Source organism: Eriocheir sinensis, chromosome 19, assembly GCF_024679095.1.
Source record: "Eriocheir sinensis breed Jianghai 21 chromosome 19, ASM2467909v1, whole genome shotgun sequence".
In the NCBI taxonomy this organism is placed as follows: Eukaryota; Metazoa; Arthropoda; class Malacostraca; order Decapoda; family Varunidae; genus Eriocheir; species Eriocheir sinensis.
In genome coordinates, this window is record NC_066527.1 from 17799230 (window position 1) to 17821084 (window position 21855).

General features: G+C 40.9%; 1 protein-coding gene across 1 annotated transcript in view; it reads right to left on the reverse strand.

Moving 5' to 3' along the window:
• Positions 1 to 21855, reverse strand: part of LOC127000827 (uncharacterized) — a gene marked incomplete at its 5' end in the record, with an annotated part of 85820 nt that overhangs the window by 20684 nt on the left and 43281 nt on the right. Inside the window, 4 exon segments of the mRNA XM_050864885.1 lie at positions 5057 to 5209; positions 9741 to 9877; positions 14427 to 14505; positions 21136 to 21248. Coding sequence (XP_050720842.1) covers positions 5057 to 5209; positions 9741 to 9877; positions 14427 to 14505; positions 21136 to 21248 — 482 coding nt within the window.

The following is a 21855-nucleotide window of genomic DNA, read 5'->3' on the forward strand; positions in this document are numbered from 1 at the left end:
TCTATTTGTACCTCATTATTTCCCTATTTCCTCCACACTCCATTAATCTGTCTTTCCTCCATTCAAAATCTTCCATCCCTAATTTAACGACCATGACCCATTAGTTTGCTCCATTCATCCATTATAACTATCTGCTCACCTTCATTCCCTATCTCTATATAACAGTCATTAATCTATCTCGTAACCAATTAATCATATATCTCGTTATTGCACAAACCTAAAAAATTGATTGACCGGTTTCACTCATCCATTCACCCTATTAGAACATAAGAACATAAGAACGTAAGGAGATGGAGGATAGGATGAATAAGAGAAGATGAAGGAGGAGGAGGAATGTTAAAGAAAGAAGAGGTGTAAAGGAGGAGAAAGAAAAGAAGAAAAAAATGAAAAGGGAATAGGATATGAGGAGGAGGCAGAAGAGGATGAGGAAGAGGAAGGAGGTGGTTTAAGTGGGAGATGGAAAAAAGGAGGAGGAAAAGCATTGTCTTCATTTCTTTTCTCTTTCCCCGTCTATTTAATAAGGACATAAGAACGTAAGGAGTCTGCAAGAGGCTGGTTGGTCTATACAAGGCAGCTCCTGGAAGCCTAATCCAACCTTACCTCACTATCCATGAATTTATCCAACCTCACGCAGTCCATGAAAAAAATATATAAAAAAGGTGATGTACAAAGACACAAGAAGAAAACCCCCAAAAATGTCAGAAAAAGAGAAAGCAAATTCACTATACATATCATTAACTTTCTTTTTTTTTAATTCTAAACTGAGAGAAGAAAAAAGACAGGAGTCAGAGAAAAAAATCATAAGGAAAAACAAAAAGAAAACAAAGGAAAACACCAAAAAATTGTCAAAAAAGAAGACGCAAATATCTTACACATATCATTTAATTTCCTTCCTCTCATTTTAAAACAAAGCAAAAAATAAATAAAAAAAAGTTAAAAAATACACCCTCCATACCCACACCGCCGCCGCCCCTCAAAAGCCTAAAAAAATATGAACGCCTATACTTTTTTCCCTTCCTAACTTTTTTTCCCCCTTTGCTATAGAGGAAAATATTGGCGGAGCGGATTGGCGGGAAGATATGAATAAATCAGGGTAAAGGAGGAGGAGGAGGAGGAGGAGGAGGAGGAGGAGGAGGAGGAGGAGGAGGGAAGAGGAGGATAAAATGAGGTATGTGAGTACGAAAAGGACAGGCGAAGCAAAATTTAAGAGGAGGAGGAGGAGGAGGAGGAGGAGGAAGAGGAGGAAGAAGAAGAGAAGAGAATGAAAAGGAAAAAAATATAAAAAAGAAAAATTGAAGAGGAAAAGAAAGACAGAAGTAAGAGAGAACAAAGAGACAGAGCGAGCAGAAGAAAAAAGGAGGAGGAGGAGGAGGAGGAGGAGGAGGAGGAGGAGGAGGAGGGTGTTGTGATATGTATGGAGATGGAATAGGGATGAGGGAAGGTTGAGAAGAGAGAAGAGGGGGAGGAGGAGGAGGAAAAAGAGGAGGAGGAGGAGGAGGAGGAGTGATAGGGTACGATTTGGGAAGAACAGAAAGAGGAGGAGGAGGGAAAAGGATGATGGAAGAAGGGAATAGGAGAAACAGGAAAGGGAGTGAGAGACGTGGAGAAAAGAATAAAGGAAAGAAGGAAGGAAGAAAGGAAGAAAGGAAGAGAGGAAGGAAGATATAAACGATGAAAAAGGAAAAGGAAAATAAAAAGGAAAAAAGGAAAGGAAGGAGGAAAGAAAAAAGGAGAAAGAAGGAGAGAGAGAGAGAGAGAGAGAGAGAGAGAGAGAGAGAGAGAGAGAGAGAGAGAGAGAGAGAGAGAGAGCATTGTTCCTCCATTTCATCTGGGTAAACAAAGACGGAGGGAAATTATCAGTCGTGGAGGGAGAATAAAAGGGAGGAGAATGAGGGAGATAAAGAGGAGGAGGAGAATGGAGGGAGAAGAAAGGAGGAGGAAGGAGGAAGATAGACGAGGAGATAGTGGAAGCGAAGGAGAATGAGAAGAGGAGGAGGAGGAAGAAGAGGAGAAGAAAATACTATGATATGTAAAAAGAAAATAAATGGAGGAAGGAGGAAAGGGAGATAAGAACGTTGTGCTCTCTCTCTCTCTCTCCCTGTCCTTCCTTCCTTTCCTTCCTTCTTCCTTTCCTCTCTCTCTCTCTCTCTCCTCCTTTCCTCTTCTATGTCTCCTTCCTTCCTTTTTACCTCCATCCTTCCTCCTACCTAATTTCCTTTCCTCCACTTCCTCCCTCTTTCTCTCTTTCTTTCTCCCTTCTTTCTCTTCTCCTCCTCCTCCTCTTTACCCCTCCTCTAAATTTCCTTCCCTGCTCTTTCCTTTTTCTTTTCCTCCCTTTTTTTCCTTACCTCCTCCCCTTCTTTCCTTCTTCTCTCCCTTTCCCCCCCTTTTCCCTTTTCCTCTCCTCCTTCCTTTTCTCTCCCTCTCTTTTTTTCACCTTCTTAATTTCCTTCCCCCTTCTCCCTTCCCTTCCTCTCTCCTCCCCCCCTCCCCTCCCACAAATTTCAGGTCAGGTCAGGTAACTTTGTCCCCAGAAGGTCAAAAGGTCACGAGAGGGGCGGTGGGGGGGATTCTGACCCTGCCCCCACTTCAAATATTGATGGCCCCCCTCCGCCCCCTCTTTCCCTCCTTCTCTCTTCCTATCTATTTTATCTGTTTATCTATCTTTTTATATATCTATCTATCTTTCTATCTATCTATCTATCTGTCTGTCTGCATCTCTCTAACTTCCTTTTTCTCCTTTTCACATAATTTTCCTTCTTCTTCTTCTTCTTCTTCTTCTTCTTCTTCTTCTTCTTCTTCTTCTTCCTCCTCCTCCCTCTCTTCTTCTCCACGATGACTTAGTGAGAGTGGCGGAGTAGAAATGATGGAGGAGGCGGAGAAGGAAGAAGAGGTGGAAGAGGAGGAGGAGGAGGAGGAGGAGGAGGAAGAGGAGGAGGAGGAGGAAGAATTCCGAATGACTAAGTTGATGGCAATATAAGTCTTTCAAGAACCTCTCTCTCTCTCTCTCTCTCTCTCTCTCTCTCTCTTCCCCTAGTAAAATATTCTTCTCTTAATACGACTTTCGGACCTTGTTGTTGTTGTTGCTGTTGTTGTTGTTCTCATCTGCTATTCGTCCTTCTCTTTTCTTTTTTTCTTTCTCTTTGACTGGTTGATGTTTTCTTCACTTTTGTTTTCTTCATTTTTCTTTATTCTTCTCTTCGTCCTTTTTTTCGCGTTTTCTTCTCTAATTTTTGTTTGTTTTTCGTTTTCTTAATACCTCTTTTCTCTTTTCTTTGCCTTCCTCTTTCTTTTCATTTGTCTTCTCTTTTCTTCTTCGCTTCATTCTTTTTCCTTTTCTTCTTCTTCTTTTGTTGTTATCTATATTATTTCCATGTTTATCTTTCTTGTCTTCTTATCCTTTCTCTTCTATTCCTTCTTTCTCATCCATTTCTTGTTCTTGTTCTTGTTTTTCTTCTTCTTCTTCTTCTTCTTCTTCTTCTTCTTCTTCTTCTTCTTCTTCTTCTTCTTCTTCGTCATCATCATCATCTTCGTCATGTTTTCGTTCTTGCTGTTTTCTTCCTTTCTTCTCACTACTTCCTCCTCCTTTGTCCTTTTTCTTCTTCTTCTTCTTCTTCTTCTTCTTCTTCTTCTTCTACTCCTCTTTTTAGATCCATTGAAAAAGGATACCATGTAATTGTTCTCATGTTCCCTTCACTTTCAGATGGAAATAGAAGACACTCTCTCTCTCTCTCAACAATTCTTCAATATTCTCACTAGTATTTTCTTAACCCACTTTTTTTCTTCTTTCCTCCTCCTCCTCCTCTTCTTCCTTCTTCTCCCTTCCTTTCATCTTCTTTTTCCTCCTCCTCCTCCTCCTCCTCCTCCTCCTCCTCTTCACAGACAAACATTATCTTTCTCAACTCAACTTGTATTTTCTTCTCTCTCTCTCTCTCTCTCTCTCTCTCTCTCTCTCTCTCTCCACCTTTCCTCCCACAAATCTCTCCCTTCCTTTCTTAAGCAATTTGTCTTCCTTCCTCTCTCTTCCTTCCTCTTATTCTCATTTCATCACTTTCTATTTCCTCTCCTCCATTCCCTCTCTTCCTTTATCAATCTCCCTGTGTATCTTTTCATGCGTGTTGCTTTACCTCCTCCTCCTCCTTCTTCTTCTCCTCCTCCTCCTCCTCCTTCTATTCCGTTTCTGTATTCAAATTTATTCTTCATATATTTCATGTTATATTTCATTAACTATTCCTTTTTCCTTCATTCCCTCGTTTATCACTATCTCCCCTCCCACTATCCCCTCTCCCCCTCCTCCCTCTTTTCTCTTATCTCCCTCTCTCCCCTCTCTCTCCATCACCCACTCTTCTCTCTTTCCGCTAACCCCTTCTATCTATGTATTTCTCTATCTATCTTCTTTCTTCTCCTTTTTCTGTCATTTCTCTTTCTCCTGGTTTTCCTCTTCTTAGTCTTCCTACTTCGCCCCTTTCCTCCTCCTCCTCCTCCTCCTCCTCCTTCTCTTCTTCCTCATTCTGATGTGTTTTCTCCTCTAAAACTATATATTCTCTCTCTCTCTCTCTCTCTGGTTTTCCTCGCCTTCCTCCCCTTCTCTTCCTCCTCCTTCGCATCATCATCCCCCTCATCGTCATCATTATCTTCTATTCTCCTCTCTGCTAAAATAATCTCCTCTCATTTTCCTGTCATTTCTCCTTCTGGTTTTCCCTTTCTCATCCTCCCCCTTTTCCAACTCCTCTTTTTCCTCTTCCTTCTTATTCTCTTCTAACTGATATACCTTAATCTGGACACCTCTCCTCCCGAAATAGACCTCTCTTTCGGCCACCTCTTTGGATTATTTTTGGGAGCAGCGAGTTTGAGGGCTTTTTTATTATTGTTTCCTTTTTTTGTGCCCTTGAGCTGTCTCCTTTGTTGTAAAAAAAATCTACTTCTTCTTAGTCATCTTTTTCTTCTTCTTAGTCATCTACTTCATCTTCTTGCTATTACTGTTATCATTATTATTACTTTTTCTCCTTTTTCTTCTTCTTCTTCATCCACCACCACCACCACCACCTCTACTCACCCAAGGTCGTAGGCTCCACCACATACACCGTCGTGGTCGCCTGCACTCGGCCGCTCTTCTCCTCCACGGCGTTGGTATCGGCGGGGAGAGCGCGGCCCTGCACCACCGTCAAGCGCTCTGGGCTGCCCGCACATCGCTCTGCATCGCACGGGCCTGGGAAGAGAAGGGGAAAGGGGATGGTTAGGTTGGTGTGAGAGGGAGGGAGAGAAGGAGGTAGAGAGGGGAGAGGGGAGAGGGGAGAGGAAGGGAAGGAAGGGATGGGGAGGGAATAAAGGGATGGAAAAGGAAGGGGAGGAAGAAGAGAGGGGGCAGAATAAGGAGAGGTAGGGGATGGGAAAGAAGATGTAAGGGAAAGGAAGAGGAAAAGAGGATGAAAGGGGAAAGAATAAGTACAGAAAGGGAGGGAATGATGAAGGAGGAAGAGAAAGAATTTGGAAGAAGAAAAGGAAGGAAAAACAAGAGATGAGAAAAGGAGTTAGAAAATAAATAGATGAACATCAAACCAAAACGACAGACAGGTAGATAAATAGATAACGATTAAAAGTTAGATAAAAATATAGAGATAGGTAGACACATACATACACATATACAGATACTTAGAAGACTAGGCAGGTTGTCATGTAACGAGGTAGAACAAACACAGGTAAAAAAACTAGGAAAAACAACCTTACCAACAAATTTAATTACCTCCACCCAAGCCTGACACACCTTAGTACACCTTCCTGTCCTCCCTAACGACGCACAGGTGAGCCAGACAAATTAACTCAAGTAGGAAGGTAGAAAAACTCAGGTGGTAGGGGCGAAAAAAATGTTACTTGGAAATGAAGAAGAAAAAAACAAGAATATTCGTTTAGATATTTTGTTGTTTACTGAAATATTAATAAAAGTAATAAAGTTAAACAGAAATAATAGATATAGATGATATTAATAAATGGCAGAAGAATAATAGAAAAGGATAAAGAAAAGAGAAAAATGGAGAAGAAAAAGAAAGAGGAAAACAAGAAAAAGCAATAATTAAAGGAAGAGGAATAAAAGAATAACAGAAAAGGAAAATAAGACAAAATAAAGAGAAAAAGGGAGAAAAGAAAACAAGAAAAAGGCAATAACAATATGGTTAAAAAAGGAAGAAAAAGAAAAGAAAGAAGACAAGAAGAAGAAAAAGAAAGAAAAAAGAGAAAAATAGGGGAAGGAAAAAGAAAAAATGAGAAAAAAAGAAAATGAGAAAAAACAATAACAGTAAGACTCAAACGAAAGAAAAAAAATTAAGACAATAAAAAATACGAATAAGAAAAGTAAATAAAGAAAAAAAAATAAATAAAAAATCTTCCAGGTCTAAAAGTTATAAAAAAAAATAAACATTCCTCTGAAACAAACGAAGAGGAACAAGAGGAAGAAAAACAAGAGCAAGGAAAACAAGGAAAAACAAACAAAGAGGAAAAGCACAACTCAAACTTACAGCGGAGGGAAGGAAAACAAAACTCTCTCTCTCTCTCTCTCTCTCTCTCTCTCTCTCTCTCTCTCTCTCTCTTTGCGCAAGGCTCTCTAAGTGGGTGTGAGTAACATGGAAGAGGAAGAGGAAGAGGAAGAGGAGGAGGAGGAGGAGGACATATCACAAGTGGTAAAAGCAAAATGCGGAAGTGTAGGACTAGAAATATATGATAAAAGTGGGAGGAGGAGGAGGAGGAGGAGGAGGAGGAGGAGGAGGAGGAACACAATGGAAAGGAAATGTTGCTGGAGAAATGAAAGGAGTAAATATAAATGTTGAAAGGAAGGAAGGAAGGATGGAAGAAAGGGAGGAAGGAAGGAAGGAAGGAAGGAAGGAAGGAAGATAAAAGAAAGTAACAGAGAGTACAATTAATAAACAAGTAAACAAGGTACACTGCGAAGCGAGAGAGAGAGAGAGAGAGTTAGGGAATATCTGCTAACAGGTAACAGAATTTTAGCGCCAGAAAGCGACTCTCACTCTAATGAATCTCTCTCTCTCTCTCTCTCTCTCTCTCTCTCTCTCTCTCTCTCTCTCTCTCAGGGCAACCATAGCAGAAAGACAACGAAAAAAACAATTATGAAAGAAAAAAGGAAAGAGGAGGAGGAAGAGGAGGAAGAGGAGGAGCAGGAGGAGGAGGAGGAGGGCCAGGTGAGTGAGGTCCTTCATCAGCCTGTCAGGTAAAGGCAATTAGGCAGTTAATGACTAATCAAGAAATTACTGATGACATTTTTTTCTCTGCATCAGGGAAAAAATGTCAGGAAAAAAATACTTGAATAGGAAGCAAATGAAGACAATAAAAAAACATACATACACATACATACATACAAACATACATACATACATGATACATACATACATACATACATGATTAAAAAAACGAACATAAATATAGATAGATGCATTTATAAAGAAGAAAGCAAACACACACACACACACACACACACACACACACACACACACACACACACACACACACACACACACACACACACACAAAACAGACAAACAAATTTACATGCAAAACGACAAAGAGAGGAAGAGAAAAAAAAAAAACATACAGGACTAATAACCTTACTGGGGCTTAATCAAATCACAGGAAACACACACACACACACACACACACACACACACACACACACACACACACACACACACACACACACACACACACCGTTTATTAAGTCACCTTCCCCTAACATAATCTTTTTCTATTCACAATTCTTTCCTACCTCCTCCCTTTCCTATCTCCCTTTGCTTCCTCATCCTTCCCTTTTCCCTTCCCTACCCTTCATTCCCCTTCCACAACCCCCCCATTCCTCTTTTCTTCCCCTCCTCTGTCGTATATATTGTAACCCCATCCTTCCCCTTTCCCTTCCCTACCCTTCATTCCCCTTCCACAACCCCCCCATTCCTCTTTTCTTCCCCTCCTCTGTCCTATATTGTAACCCCATCCTTCCCCTTTCCCTTCCCTACCCTTCATTCCCCTTCCACAACCCCCTCATTCCTCTTTTCTTCCCCTCTTCTGTCCTATACTGTAACCCCACCATTCTCCTTTCCCATCCTCTTGTTCCCCTTCCTTTCCCTTCTCTTTCCCATCATCTTCAAGTAAACAGTTAAACAAGAATAGAACGAGTATGCAAAAGGAAAGTTGACCTATCCTTGGCAACTCCTGTAAACCTAACCTAACCAATTATTCTCACTTTCAATGATTTTCTCTTCATATTTAAAAAAAAAGATCTTCGCCACTGTCCAAAACTCTGAATTTATTGGACTTAAGCCTACTACATAAAGATTCACTCCTTCTATTCGGCCTTCCAGTGCTTAAATTTTGTTGACACACCCTTGTCAACCAAAGCTCTTCATCTACTTATAAATTTATCAAACTTATAATCACTGTTGTAAGTTTCACCCTGTTAATCTTTCACTGCTAAAATCCTTATCAATATCACCCTCATTAAAGCTCTTCCTCTGCTTATAAAATGATCTAACTTTAAATCACTTCTACAATTCCTACTTTCTCTTTCACTGCTCTAATCTTCTAATCTAATCTAATCTCCAACTTCTGATCTCCCTCTTTAAACCTCTTCATCCACTTATATACTTCAATCATCTCCTTGCACTCATAACTTCTCAAGTGGATCCAAATATAAACTCATTCATATCCTCATTAGCCAAGCATTTGAACCCATTAACTATCTTTTTTGTCATTCTTTTCATTCCATTACAAGTTCTCCTTAATCCGTTAATATCCCTTATAAAAAAAATTAGACCAGCACTGCACTGTGTAATCGAGATGAGGTCCGACTAATGCTAAAGCTGATATCAGGATGACTCCAGCGCTTCCATCAATAAGGCTTCTGGGATTGAGAACTCTTACCTTACTTTCAAACCTTACACATCCTCCTCAAACACGTTTCCTCCCTTTCCTTTCCCCTCCTTTAATCTGTCAATATCCCTTACAGAAAAATTATACCAGCACTGCACTGTGTAATCGAGACGAGGTCAGACTAATGCTAAAAGTGGTATCATGAAAACTTCAGTGCTTCTATCAATAAGCCTTCTGGGAATGAGACCTACTACCTTTCTGTCAGACCTGTTACCTACACTCAAACACTGCTCTTTTCCCAGTAAGGTCCGACCCTCCACTCCCTCACACTTTTCCTCCCTTTCCTTTAAGCTCCTTTAACTGTCCTCCTCACCACTCCTCTCTCAGTCTCTTTCATTTTTATTCGCCATCTATTCCCTGCTTTACTCACCTACCTTCACACATCCCCAGTCCCTAATGAAAGCCCAGTTCCCACATATCTTTTTCCTTCCCTCCTTCCTCACCCCCTTCCCATTCATCCTTCCCACTTCTCCTTCCTCACTTCCATTCCCCACTCCCCCACTCCCTATCCCCCTTTTCCATCACTCCCACTCTTCCCCATTCCCACTCCCTACTCCCCGTCTATAATTCCAATTTCCATTATACCTCCCCACTCCTTCCCAATCCCATTTCCCCTTCCCCTTTCCCACTTACTTTCCCCAATCCCCTCCCTACTCCCACCCTTTCCTCTCCCCCCTTTCCCACTCTTCCCCAATCCCATTTCCCCTTCCCCTTTCCCACTTGACTTTCCCCATTCCCCATCATTTCTCCCCTCCCTACTCCCACTCTTTCCTCTCCCCCCTTCCCCATTCCTCTCCTCCCCCAACACCCACCTTTGCAGATAAGCACGTCGCATTGGAAGTGGACCCTGTTGGTGGTGGGGAAGCGGAACATTCGGCTCAGCACGGCTTCGGCAGTGCCCGCAGTCTCATTGTACACGAAGGGGCTGATCAGACTGCCGGCCGGACACCTGTAATCAAGGGGAACAGGTGAGCAGGTGAGGAGGAGGTGTTGAGGTGGGGGACAGGTGTGAGGGGGTGAGGGTCAGGGGGTGATGTTGGTGAGGTAGGATAAGGGAAGGAAAGGAAGGTAGGATAGGAAAGGTAAGAAAAGGGATAGTAAAATGAAAAAAAGGAAATATAGGGTAATAGAAGGGAAGGGAAGAAATGAGAGGGGATAGAAAGGAAAGAAATTGCAATGGAAGGGAGTGGAAAGAAAGGGAAGGAAAGGGAAGGGAGGGAAAGGGAGGAAAGGGAAGGGAAGGGAAGGGAAGATAAGGTACGGTAAGGTGAGGTTAAGTAAGGTAAGGTAAGGTAAGGTAAGATAAGGTAAGGTACAAAAAGGTAAGGCAAGGTAAGGTAAGGTAAGGTAAGATGAGGTAAGGTACAAAAAAGTAAGGCAAGGTTAGGTAAGGTAAGGTAAGGTAAGGTAAGATAAAGGAAAGGAAAGACAAAGGAAGAGAAGTGAAGGAAAGATAATGTAATATCAGGGGAGGTAACAGACTGACAGTGGAGGTGAAGGGAAGACGAAGAGGAGGAGGAGGAGGAGGATCAGGAGGAAGAGGAGAAGGAGGAGGAGGTGGAATTAGGTGAGACAGACGCAAATTAATGAGAAGGGCAAATAAAGGAGATTAATGCATGAGATAAATGAGGGAGATGGAGATAGATGGAAGGAGAGGGATGAGAGATAGATGGATTGATGAGCACACACACACACACACACACACACACACACACACACACACGGAAAAATAAAGTGATTGATGAAAGGAAAGACATAGAGAAATACTGAAACAAAGAGAGGAGATGGAGATTAATAGAAGAAGGAAATAAAGAATGACCAGGAAAAAAGGAGAAAAAGATGGAGAAAAGGAGACTAGGGAATTGGAAAAGTAAAGAAAGTATATTAAAGAAAGAAAAAAGGGAAAGGAGGACGAAAAAAAAGAGAAGAGATGGAAATTAATGAAAGGAAATAGAGAATGGCAATGTATAGAAAGGAAAAAAGGACAAAAATATGGAAAAAAAAGTGACTAAGGAATTGTAAAGGTAAGGAAATAATATAAAAGAAGGAAAAAAAGAGAGGAAGACAGAAGAGGTGGAGGAGGAAGAGGAGATACAGGCTAGTGAAGAGAGAAGACAAAAGAGGTGGAGGAGGAAGAGGAGGGATAGAATGGTAAGAAAATGCAATGGAAGGGAATGGAAAGGAAGGGAAGGGAGGGAAAAGGAGGAAAGGGAAGGGAAGATTAGGTGAGGTAAGGTAAAGTAAGGTAAGGTACAAAAAGGTAAGGCAAGGTAAGGTAAGTTAAGGAAAGGTAAGGTAAAGGAAGGGAAGGGAAAGGAAGGGAAGGGAAGGAAAGAGAGGGGTTAGAAAGGTGAGAAAATGCAATGGAAGGGAGTGGAAAGGAAGGGAAGGAAAGGGAAGGGAGGGAAAAGGAGGAAAGGGAAGGGAAGATAAGGGACGGTAAGGTGAGGTAAGGTAAAGTAAGGTAAGGTAAGATAAGGTAAGGTAAGGTACAAAAAGGTAAGGCAAGGTAAGGTAAGGTAAGGAAAGGTAAGGTAAAGGAAGGGAAGGGAAGGGAAGATAAGGTACGGTAAGGTGAGGTAAGATAAAGTAAGGTAAGGTAAGATAAGGTAAGGTACAAAAAGGTTAGGCAAGGTAAAGTAAGGTCAAGAGAGAAGACAAAAGATGAACAAAAAAAAGAGACGGAATAGAAAATGACTAATCAGAAAATGGTATGAACGAAAGAGGATAAACTATGAAAAAAAAAGTGATAGTTGAAATGGCAATACTTAGTCAATATTATGAAAGAAAGAAGACGGAAAACAAAGAGCCAAACAGAGCGACGGACTGCAAAATCCCAATAGTCAAAATATATGGAAATAGAACCAAAAAAAAATAAAAGACTGACAGACTGGGAAATGACAACGCGCGCAGGAAATGTTATGAAGGAGAGAGAACCAGAAAGGGGAGGTTGAGTGACAGATTGGGAAATGGTAAATAAAGGTCACGAAATATGAGCCAGAAAGGGCATCAGATGGACAAAAGAATGACAGACTGGGATATGGCCACGCTTGGGAAAGAGTACAGGGGGGAACAAATGGACAAAATATGACAGACTGGGATATGGCCACGCTTGGGAAAGAGTACAGGGGAGAACAGATGGACAAAAGAATGACAGACCGGGATATGGCCACGCTTGGGAAAGAGTACAGGGGGGAACAAATGGACAAAATATGACAAACTGGGATATGGCAATGCGCGGGAAAGAGTATGAAGGATAGAGGGGAACATATGGACAAAAAATGACAGACTGGGATATGGTCACGCTCGGGAAAGAGTATGAACAGATGGATGGACTGGGATAAGGCAGTGATTCTGAAACGGTATAAAGGACAGAGGGGAACAGATGGACAAAATATAGCAGACTGGGATATGGCACGCTTGGGAAAGAGTACAGGGAGAACATATGGACAAAAAATGACAGACTGGGATATGGGCATGCGCAGGAAAGAGGGATAGAATGGAACATATGGACAAAAAATGACAGACTGGGATATGGCAATGCGCGGGAAAGAGTATGAAGGATAGAGGGGAACAGATGGACAAAATATGACAGACTGGGATATGGCAATGCTCGGGAAACAGTATGAAGGATAGAGGGGAACAGATGGACAAAATATGACAGACTGGGATATGGTCACGCTCGGGGAAGAGTATGAACAGATGGATGGACTGGGATAAGGCAGTGATTCTGAAACAGTATAAAGGATAGAGGGGAACAGATGGACAAAAAATGACAGACTGGGATATGGCAATGCTCGGGAAACAGTGTGAAGGACAGAGGGGAACATATGGACAAAAAATGACAGACTGGGATATGGGCATGCGCGGGAAAGAGGGATAGAGGGGAATATATGGACAAAAAATGACTGGGATATGGGATAGAGGGGAGCAGATGGACAAAATATAACAGACTGGGATATGGCAATGCGCGGGAAACAGTAGGAAGGATAGACGGGAACAGATGGACAAAATATGACAGACTGGGATAGGCAATGCTCGGGAAACAGTATGAAGGATAGAGGGGAACAGATGGACAAAATATCACAGACTGGGAAATGGCAATGCGCGGGAAACAGTATGAAAAATGGACACAAAAGAATAAAAGAGAAACAGACTGGGAAACAATTGATTTAAAAAGAAAGACCCCAAAGAAAGTGATTTGAAAAGACCTAGAGAGAGAATGTTTACCAGAAAGTGGGAATTATGAAATTAGGAAGTAATGAGTAATGAAGAAATGAGTGATGAAATAATGAGTGATGAAGTAATATCGAGACTTGAAACACGACCCCCAAGAATAGACAGGTTGATGATGATGATGATGATGATGATGATGATGATGATGATGAAAATACTGATTGACAGATATATAAATAGAAAGACAAACAAACAAACAACTCTCTCTCTCTCTCTCTCTCTCTCTCTCTCTCGGTTATTTCTTCCTCCCTCTTTCCTTTCTTTCACCTTCTTTCCCTTTCATTCCTCCTCCTCTCACTTTCCCTTCTCCTCCTCCTCCTCCTCCTAATTTTATCCCTCCTCTTCCCACACCTTCCTCTTTTTTTCCCTCTTCCTTGCTTCCTCCTCCTATTTTCCCATCCACCCCTCCCTTCCCTTCCTCCCTCCCTTCTTCCCTCCCTCCCTACCTGGAACCTAATCACTCGTTTATCTTGTTTGTCTTCTTTATCAGGTTTGGCCGTACCCAGATGGGGAAGGGGGGGGAGGAAGGGAGAGAAGGGAAGAAGGGAGGAGGGGAAGGGAAAGGAGGAGAAGGAAGTAGGAGGAGGAGGAGAATGCAAAGGAAGAAAATGTTGGAATGAATGAAGAAACGTTAGAGGAAAATAATTGAAAAGGGAGAACAAGGAAAAATAGGGAGGATAGAAGGAAGGAAAACAAAAGAGAAGGAGGAGGAGGAAGAGGAGGTGTAGATGAAAGGAAGAGATGAGGAAGATAGGATGAAGGAAGGGAAAGAAACAAAACAAGAGAAATAGGATTGATTGGACTAGGAGGAGTAGGAGGAGGAGGAGGAGGAGGAGGAGGAGGATGTGACATCTCTCTCTCTCTCTCTCTCTCTCTCTCCACCCATCTCCTCCACCTCTTCATCCTTTTCATTCTCTCCCACTCTCTTCCATTTCTCCCTTCCACTCTCCTTCCCTTCCATCCACTCTCTACTAACTCCTCCAGCCCTCTTCTCCTCTCACTCACACTCTCCCTCTCGTTCTCTCCCACTTTCTTCTCGTTCTCTCCCACTCCCTCTCGTTCTCTCCCACTCTCCTCTCTTTCTCTCCCACTCTGAAATCAACTCTCCACTCGTCTCATAATCCCTCTCATCCTCTCCCACCTTTCATCTCACTCTCCCTTCCGTTCTCTCCCACTCTTCTCCCATCCCTTCCTCTCCCAATCGCTCTTCAATCCCTCTCACTCTCCCTCACTCTCACCCTCCCCAAGCCTCCCATACTCACCCGCGGTCGTCGGTGAGCGGCACTGTGTAGTTTGGCTCCCCGAAGCTGAAGCAGTTCTTGACCCGCATGCTGTGAGCGTCTGGAAGGCAGGTCAAAGGTTAAACGGGGGTCAAAACAAAGGGTCAAATGGAGGTCACAAAATGGGTCAAAACAATGAGTCGGATGGAGGTCACAAAATGGTCAAAACAATGGGTCAAATGGGGGTCACAAAATGGGTCAAATCAATGAATAGGTCAAATCATTGTGTCAAAAGTAATGTTATGCTTTTTCTTCAGCTATGAGTATCAATTCAATGTTTGTCATCTAAGAAAAGTTAATAGCAATGAAAATAAGTTAAATAATATATATAATCTGGAGAAAAAAAATATTTGTCCTTCCTCCCCTCTCCGAATTGCCTTTTTCTTTCCTCCCTTCCTTCTCCTCCTCTCTCATTTCCTCTTCCTTCCACACCCATCCATTTCTTTCCCCTCTTCCACCTCCCTTTATCTTACCTGTTTCCATCTTTCCCTCCTCTCCTTCCTCTTCATTTCCTGCCCCTCTCTCTCTGTATTATCTTTTTCTTCCTCCCTTCCTTCCCCTCCTCTCTCATTTCCTCTTCCTTCCACACCCATCCATTTCTTTCCCCTCTTCCACCTCCCTTTATCTTACCTATTTCCATCTTTACCTCCTCTCCTTCCTCTTCATTTCCTGCCCCTCTCTCTCTGTATTATCTTTTTCTTCCTCCCTTCCTTCTCCTCCTCTCTCATTTCCCCTTCCTTCCACACCCATCCATTTCTTTCCCTCTTCCACCTCCCTTTATCTTACCTATTTCCATCTTTACCTCCCTTCCCTCCTCTCTCTTCTCCTCATTTCCTGTTCCTCTCCCTCTCCATCCCCTTTCTCGGTCCTCTTTCTCTCTCCTTTCCTCATTCCTTCTCCCTCTCCATCACCTTCTCTTTCCTCCCTCTCCATCTCCTCTCATATCCCTCCTTCCTCCCTTTCCCTCACTCCCTCTCACCCCAGCAACCTTCCACCACACAACACTCCCCTTGCCCTCCCTCCCTCTCCTCTCCTATCCCTCCTTCCTCCCTTCCCCTCACTTCATCCTACCCCAGCATCCTTTCACCACTCCACCCTCCCCTTCCCTCCCTTCCCATCAATCTCACCGAATACACAACAAACAGAGACTGCAAAAAACACAGAAACAGAGGAGATAAAAGGACAGATAGCGGCTCTCGGGGATAAATTATACAGGAACAGCCGCGGCCAACACAGCACAGCGCAGGGAGGGCAGAACCGGCACGAATTATAGGGTCGAAAAAAAGAGGTTGATTCAGCGTAAATAGAGAAAATAAACGCCGCGGACAATTATAGATAAACATGAGTGACACGCGTATTACAGCGGCACATGAACGCTAATTAAAAGTAAATAATATAATGCTGGGAATTTTTTTTAGGGAGGGGGAGTGGGGGGAATGGGGGTGAAAGAGTGAATTTATGGCATGCATTAGATAATTAAATACATCTGTGGACATAAAGTCACGTGAATTGATTATTATGGGGGGTAATAAACGTGGACGAGAAGCTGAAATAAAATAAAATAAAATAATAGGGTGTGAAAACTAGTAATGTGATGCGAGATGAAAGAAAAAAATAAGGATAAAAAGTCACGTGAATTGATCATTATGCGGGGTAATAAACGTGGACGAGAAGCTGAAATAAAATAAAATAAAATAATTGGGTGTGAAAACTAATAATATGATTTTTTTTACAGCAAAGGAAACAATTCAAGGGCTTAAAAAAAACAATAATGAAAAAAAGCCCGCTACTCAATGCTCATAGGAAAAAAAAAAGATAAGAGAGGAGTGGCCGAAAGAGAAGTCAATTTCGGGATTCGAGGTGAAAGAAAAAGACAGGAAAAGAAAGCACGTGTGTGAAAATTGAGGATGTATTGAAATAAGTTCCTTTGAAAATAAAACATTACCTTGAGTGGAACAATAAATTTAGCAACTCTCATAATCTCTCATCCTCTCCCACCTCCTCATCTCACTCTCCCTTCCACTTTCACTCTCCCTACTGTTCTCTCCCACTCTTCTTCCATCCCTTCATCTCCCAATCGCTCTTCAATCCCTCTCACTTTTCCTCCTTCTATTGCCCCTAAAAACTCAAGTGTTAAATCTACGAACAGCTAAATAACTAAACTAAGCTCAATACTCAATCTATAAACTTAAATATTATACCTTATAGACTTATTTTCATGTATATTTCACTAATCTATATATTTTTAACTATATCACAACACTTAAGTACATATTTTTTTTTTACAACAAAGGAGACAGCTCAAGGGCACAAAAAAGGAAACAATAATAAAAAAAGCCCGCTACTTGCTGCTCCTTAAAATAATCCAAAGAGGTGGCCGAAAGAGAGGTCAATTTCGGAAGGAGAAGTGCCTAGATTAAGCCCAGATTAAGTGCATCTATATAGTACTTAGGCACCACAAAATACAGATGATAAAAACTGAGTATAAAAAAAATATATCGCTACGTGACTTTTTTTATTGGTGGGAGGAGAAACTTTTGGTGGAATATATTATCCCGCTTAACTAATCAATAAGACTTAGCTATATCAATACTCAAGTGCATGTATTACTTTTAAAATCATAAGTACTGCGTCTATGAGTTTATCTACATATCAAAATACATTTATAAACTTAAGTACTATATCTATCGATTAACTACTCTCTCTCTCTCTCTCTCTCTCTCTCTCTCTCTCTCTCTCTCTCATGTTATTCCTTCCCTCCTTCCCTTCCCTCACTCCCTCATTTCCTCTACGTCTTCCTCTCCATCTCCTTCCCTATCCTCCCTTCCTCTTCCTCCTCCCTCATTTCATCTACGTCTTCCTCTCCATCTCCTTCCCTATCCTCCCTTCCTCTTCCTCCTCCCTCATTTCCTCTACGTCTTCCTCTCCATCTCCTTCCCTATCCTTCCTTCCTCTTCCTCCTCCCTCATTTCCTTCTTCCTCTCCATCTCCTTCCCTATCCTCCCTTCCTCTTCCTCCTCCCTAATTTCCTCTACGTCTTCCTCTCCATTTCCTTCCCTTTCCCTCACTCCCTCATTTCCTCTTCCTCCCACTCCCTCTCCTCCATCTCCTTTCCCAATCCCCCTTCCCTCCCTACTTAGAAATACCTTGGAAATATTAAACGTGAATTTCGCTATACAACCAAGTGATAACATTCAACCCTCAGACAAGCGAAAACACAAACACATATATCACGAAATCAACGAACAGAAGGAAAAACTTGGCCTGAAATTAATCCGGGAATATGTATGTATTTGTAAAACGAAAAATGGAATGGAAATTTAGTGCTATCTTTTGTTTTTAATCTATCCTACGCCTGGAGTTTTAATCTGGAAAGCAAAAATATTATCGGATTCAATTCCAAGCAAAAAAAACAGATTTGAAACTTAGACTGCAAAATAAAAAAAATAAAAAAAATATGTTTGAGAGCACGACTGGAATAAAAAAATAAAGATCATAAAAACGGAGTATAAAAAAATATTGCTACGTGCCCTTTTTTGTGATGGGAGAAGAAAGTTTTGCTGGAAGTTATTATCCCGAAAACGACATTAATCTAGACAGGAAATGGGCGATAAGGGAGAAAAAAAGAATAAAGGAAAAAATTAAGTGATTCATTGGACGAAATCTTCAATTGCTCTGTATAAAAAAAGGAAAAGGAAAAAAAACAGAAAACTACATTAATCTGGGCTGGAAATGGACAATAAGGGAAAAAAAATAGGAAAAAGGGAAAAAACAAGTAATTCATGTACAGAAACTTTCCCTCGATCTGAATAAAAAAAGGAAAAGTACAAAAGGAAAAAAACTGAAAACAACATTAATCTAGACTGGAAACGGGGAATAAAGGGAAAAAAAGGGGAAAAAGGGGAAAAAGTAAGTGATTCATTTGACGAACTTTTCCCTTGACCTGCAGAAAAAAGGAAAAGATGCAAAAAGAGGAAAAAAAAGCAAGTGATTCATGTACATAATTTTTCCTTGATATGCAGTAAAGGAAAAGAGGAAGAATTGAAAAAGAGGAAAAAAGGAAGATTCATATATATAAATTTTTCCTCAATTTGCAGAAAAGAAAAAGGAAAAGAAAGAAGGAGGAAAAAAAAGGAAGATTCATGTACAGATATTTTTCCTCGATTTGCAGAAAAGAAAATGAAAAGAAAGAGGAAAAAAGGAAGATTCATGTAGATATTTTTCCTCGATTTGCAGAAAAGAAAGTGGAAAGAAAGAAAAAGAGGAAAAAAAGGAAGATTCATGTACATACATTTTTCCTCGATTTGCAGAAAAGAAAAAGGGAAAGAAAGAAAAAGAGGAAAAAAGGGAGATTCATGTACATATTTTTTTCCTCGATTTCCAGAATAGAAAAAAGAAGATTCATTTACACCGGTTTTAACACTCAATATAAATCAAAGAAAAAAAATTGAAAAAGAAAAAGAAAAGAATGAAAAGAAAAAAAAAAACAGGACATTCATACTCATTACTTTCCTCTCGAGCTGCATGAAAGAAAAAAAACAAGGTAAGAAAATTAAAAAAAGGAAGAAAAGGAAAAAAACAAGCGATTCACCCGTATTAATTTTCTTTCGATCTGCAACAGAGAAAAAAATGAAAAAGGGAAAATACAAAAAAAAGGAAAAGGAAAAAAGTATTCCAACACATAAATTTTCCCAGGATATGAGATACAAATAAAAAAATGAAAAAAACACGTCTTATCAGGTCCAAACGAGAGTGTTACGAACCGACGCAAAAAAAAATAAGTGTCGGTTCTTGGAAATAAAAAAAATAAAGAAAAATATTAAACTGAACTGGAAATCAATAAAAAAAAATCATAATAATCATCATCATTACGAACCGACGCAAAAAAAAAGTGTCGGTTCTTGGAAATAAAAAAAAAGGAAAGAAAAATATTAAAGTGAACACCAAATCTATAAAAAAATTACCATCATCATCATTCTTCTCTAATTTCACCTTTTCTCTTTCTACTTCCTCCCTTCTTCCTCCTCCTTCTCCTCTTCCCCCTAGTCCCCCTTCTCCTCCTCTCTTCTTCCTTCTCCATCTTCGTCCATTCCCTCTCCTCCTCCTCCTCCTCCTCCTCCTAACCTGGCAATGGCTGGAGGTTGGCAAGACGGTTATATTGACACAAGTTCGAACCCCGATGACTAACAAAATAAGCCCTCGACCGAGAGTATGTTTGTGTAGCGTCGAGGAGGAGGAGGAGGAGGAGGAGGAGGAGGAGGAGGAGAATGTAGCCTTAATGAACATGATAAAACAGGAAAAAACAGTTAATGAGTGTGGAGGAAAAAGAAACAGGAAAAAGAACATTAAAAGGAGGAAGAGAAGGAGGAAAGGGAGGAAACGATGACAAGGAAGAAGAAAAAAAAAAAAGAAGAGGAAAAAGAAGAAGAAGAGAAAGACAAAAAGATGAAGAAAAGAAGTAAAGAAAGGGAGTTAAAAAGAGGAAGTGGAAGGGAGGAAATGATGACAAGTAGGAAGAAGAAGAAGAAGAAGAAGAAGAAGAAGAAGAAGAAGAAGAAGAAGAAGAAGAAGAAGAAGAAGAAGAAGAAGAAGAAGAAGAAGAAGAAGAAGAAGAAGAAGAAAAAAGAAAATGAGGAAAACGAAAAGATGAAAAAAAGAATTAAAGAAGGGATTTAAAAAAGGTTGATAGAGAAAAAAAAAGGAAAATACGGAAAAAAATATGATAAATAAAGGTAAAGAAAAAAATTATAAAAAAGGGAAATGAGGAAAATAAAGAGGTAAAGGAAAGACGTGATAAAAATAAGTGAGAAAAGGAAAAATAGGATAATAGGAGGAAAGAAAAGAAACATACGAAAGAAAGGAAGGCGAAATAAAGGAAATATAGAAGAAAAAAAGGAAGGAAATAAAGGAGAAAAAGGAAAAAAAACATTCTAGTGACTATAATATTCAACAACAACAAACAAACAAACAAACAAACAAATAGCAAATCGAAGCACAGATAGCTCTCCTCCTCCTCCTCCTCCTCCTCTTCCTCTTCCTCCTCTCACTCTTCCTTTGCCATCTGCTTCTTTCCTCTTACTCTCTCGTTATTCAGCTTTCTCATTTCCTCCTCCTCCTCCTCCTCCTCGAATTTACCTCCTCCACGCCCTCCTCTTGTACCATATTTTCTCTCCCATTTGGAGAAAGAAAAATCTCTCTCTCTCTCTCTCTCTCCGTATATCCCTCAATTTATCTTTCTCACGCCTTCCCATTCTCTCTTCTCTCCCTTCCTCTCTCTCTCCTCTTCCCTCCCTTCCTCCCTCTCTCTCTCCCTTCTTCCTCATTTCCTCCCCATCTGTCTGCCTTCCTCCCTCTCCCTTCCTCCACTTTACAGTAATCCCTTCATATCTCTCTTCCCCTCTCTTCCTCTTCTCTCTTATTACTTCGTGTTTGTGCTATATTCTCCCCTCCTCCTTCTCTTCCTCCTCCTCCTCTTCCTCTCCTCTCTATCCCTTTCTCATATCTATCTTTATCTCTTAACTCTTTATATTATTTGTCTTGGTTACTTTCCTTTTTTTATCTCTTGCTTTTCTCTTTTGTGTTTTTGGTTTCATTATCTTTTCATCTTTGTTTTTTTTTTTTTTTCTGTTGCTTAGGTTATCACCCCCCCCCCCCCTTCCACTCCTAATCCCGCCTCCCCTCACACACTTACTGTCGGGCTGTGAGATGTCCGCTCTAAGGGTGTAACGTCGATCAAACACGGCCTCCTTCACCCTGCGGCCCTCGTTGTCCAGGAGCTGCAGGGTGACGAAGCTGGACTCGTTCCTGCGGGAGAGGGGGACGATTAGGGTGACGGCAGGGTGACGGGGGACTAGGGTGAGAAGTAATGGTGATAGATAGGGTGATAAAGAACGATGAAGAGAGTGATGAGGTGAGGAAAGAAAAAAAAATAGGGAGAAGGGTGAAAAATAGGGTGATGATTAGGATAAGGAGGGACAAAGGTGTGGAAAATATGGAAAAGGAATGAAGGGAGGAAGGAAAAGAAGGAAAGGATGGTGAGGAAAATATGGAAAAGGAATGAAGGGAGAAGGAAAAGAAGGAAAGGATGGTGAGGAAAATATGGAAAAAGAATGAAGGGAGAAGAAAAAGAAGGAAGGGAAGGTGAAGAAAATATGGAAAAAGAATGAATGGAGAAGGAAAAGAAGAGAAAGGAAGATGAATAAAATAAAATAACCAGAAAAAAAGAGGAAAGAAGGGGAGTGAAGACGAAAGGAAGAGGAAGAAAGATGGAAGAGAGAAATTGAAGGAGGAAAAGAAAAAGAACAAAAAGGAAGGTAAAGAAGGAAGGAAGGAAAGACTTAAAGAAGGAAGGAGGAAAAGAGAGGAAGGAAAACGATATGAAAGTAAAGGAAGATAAAAGGAAAAGGAGTTA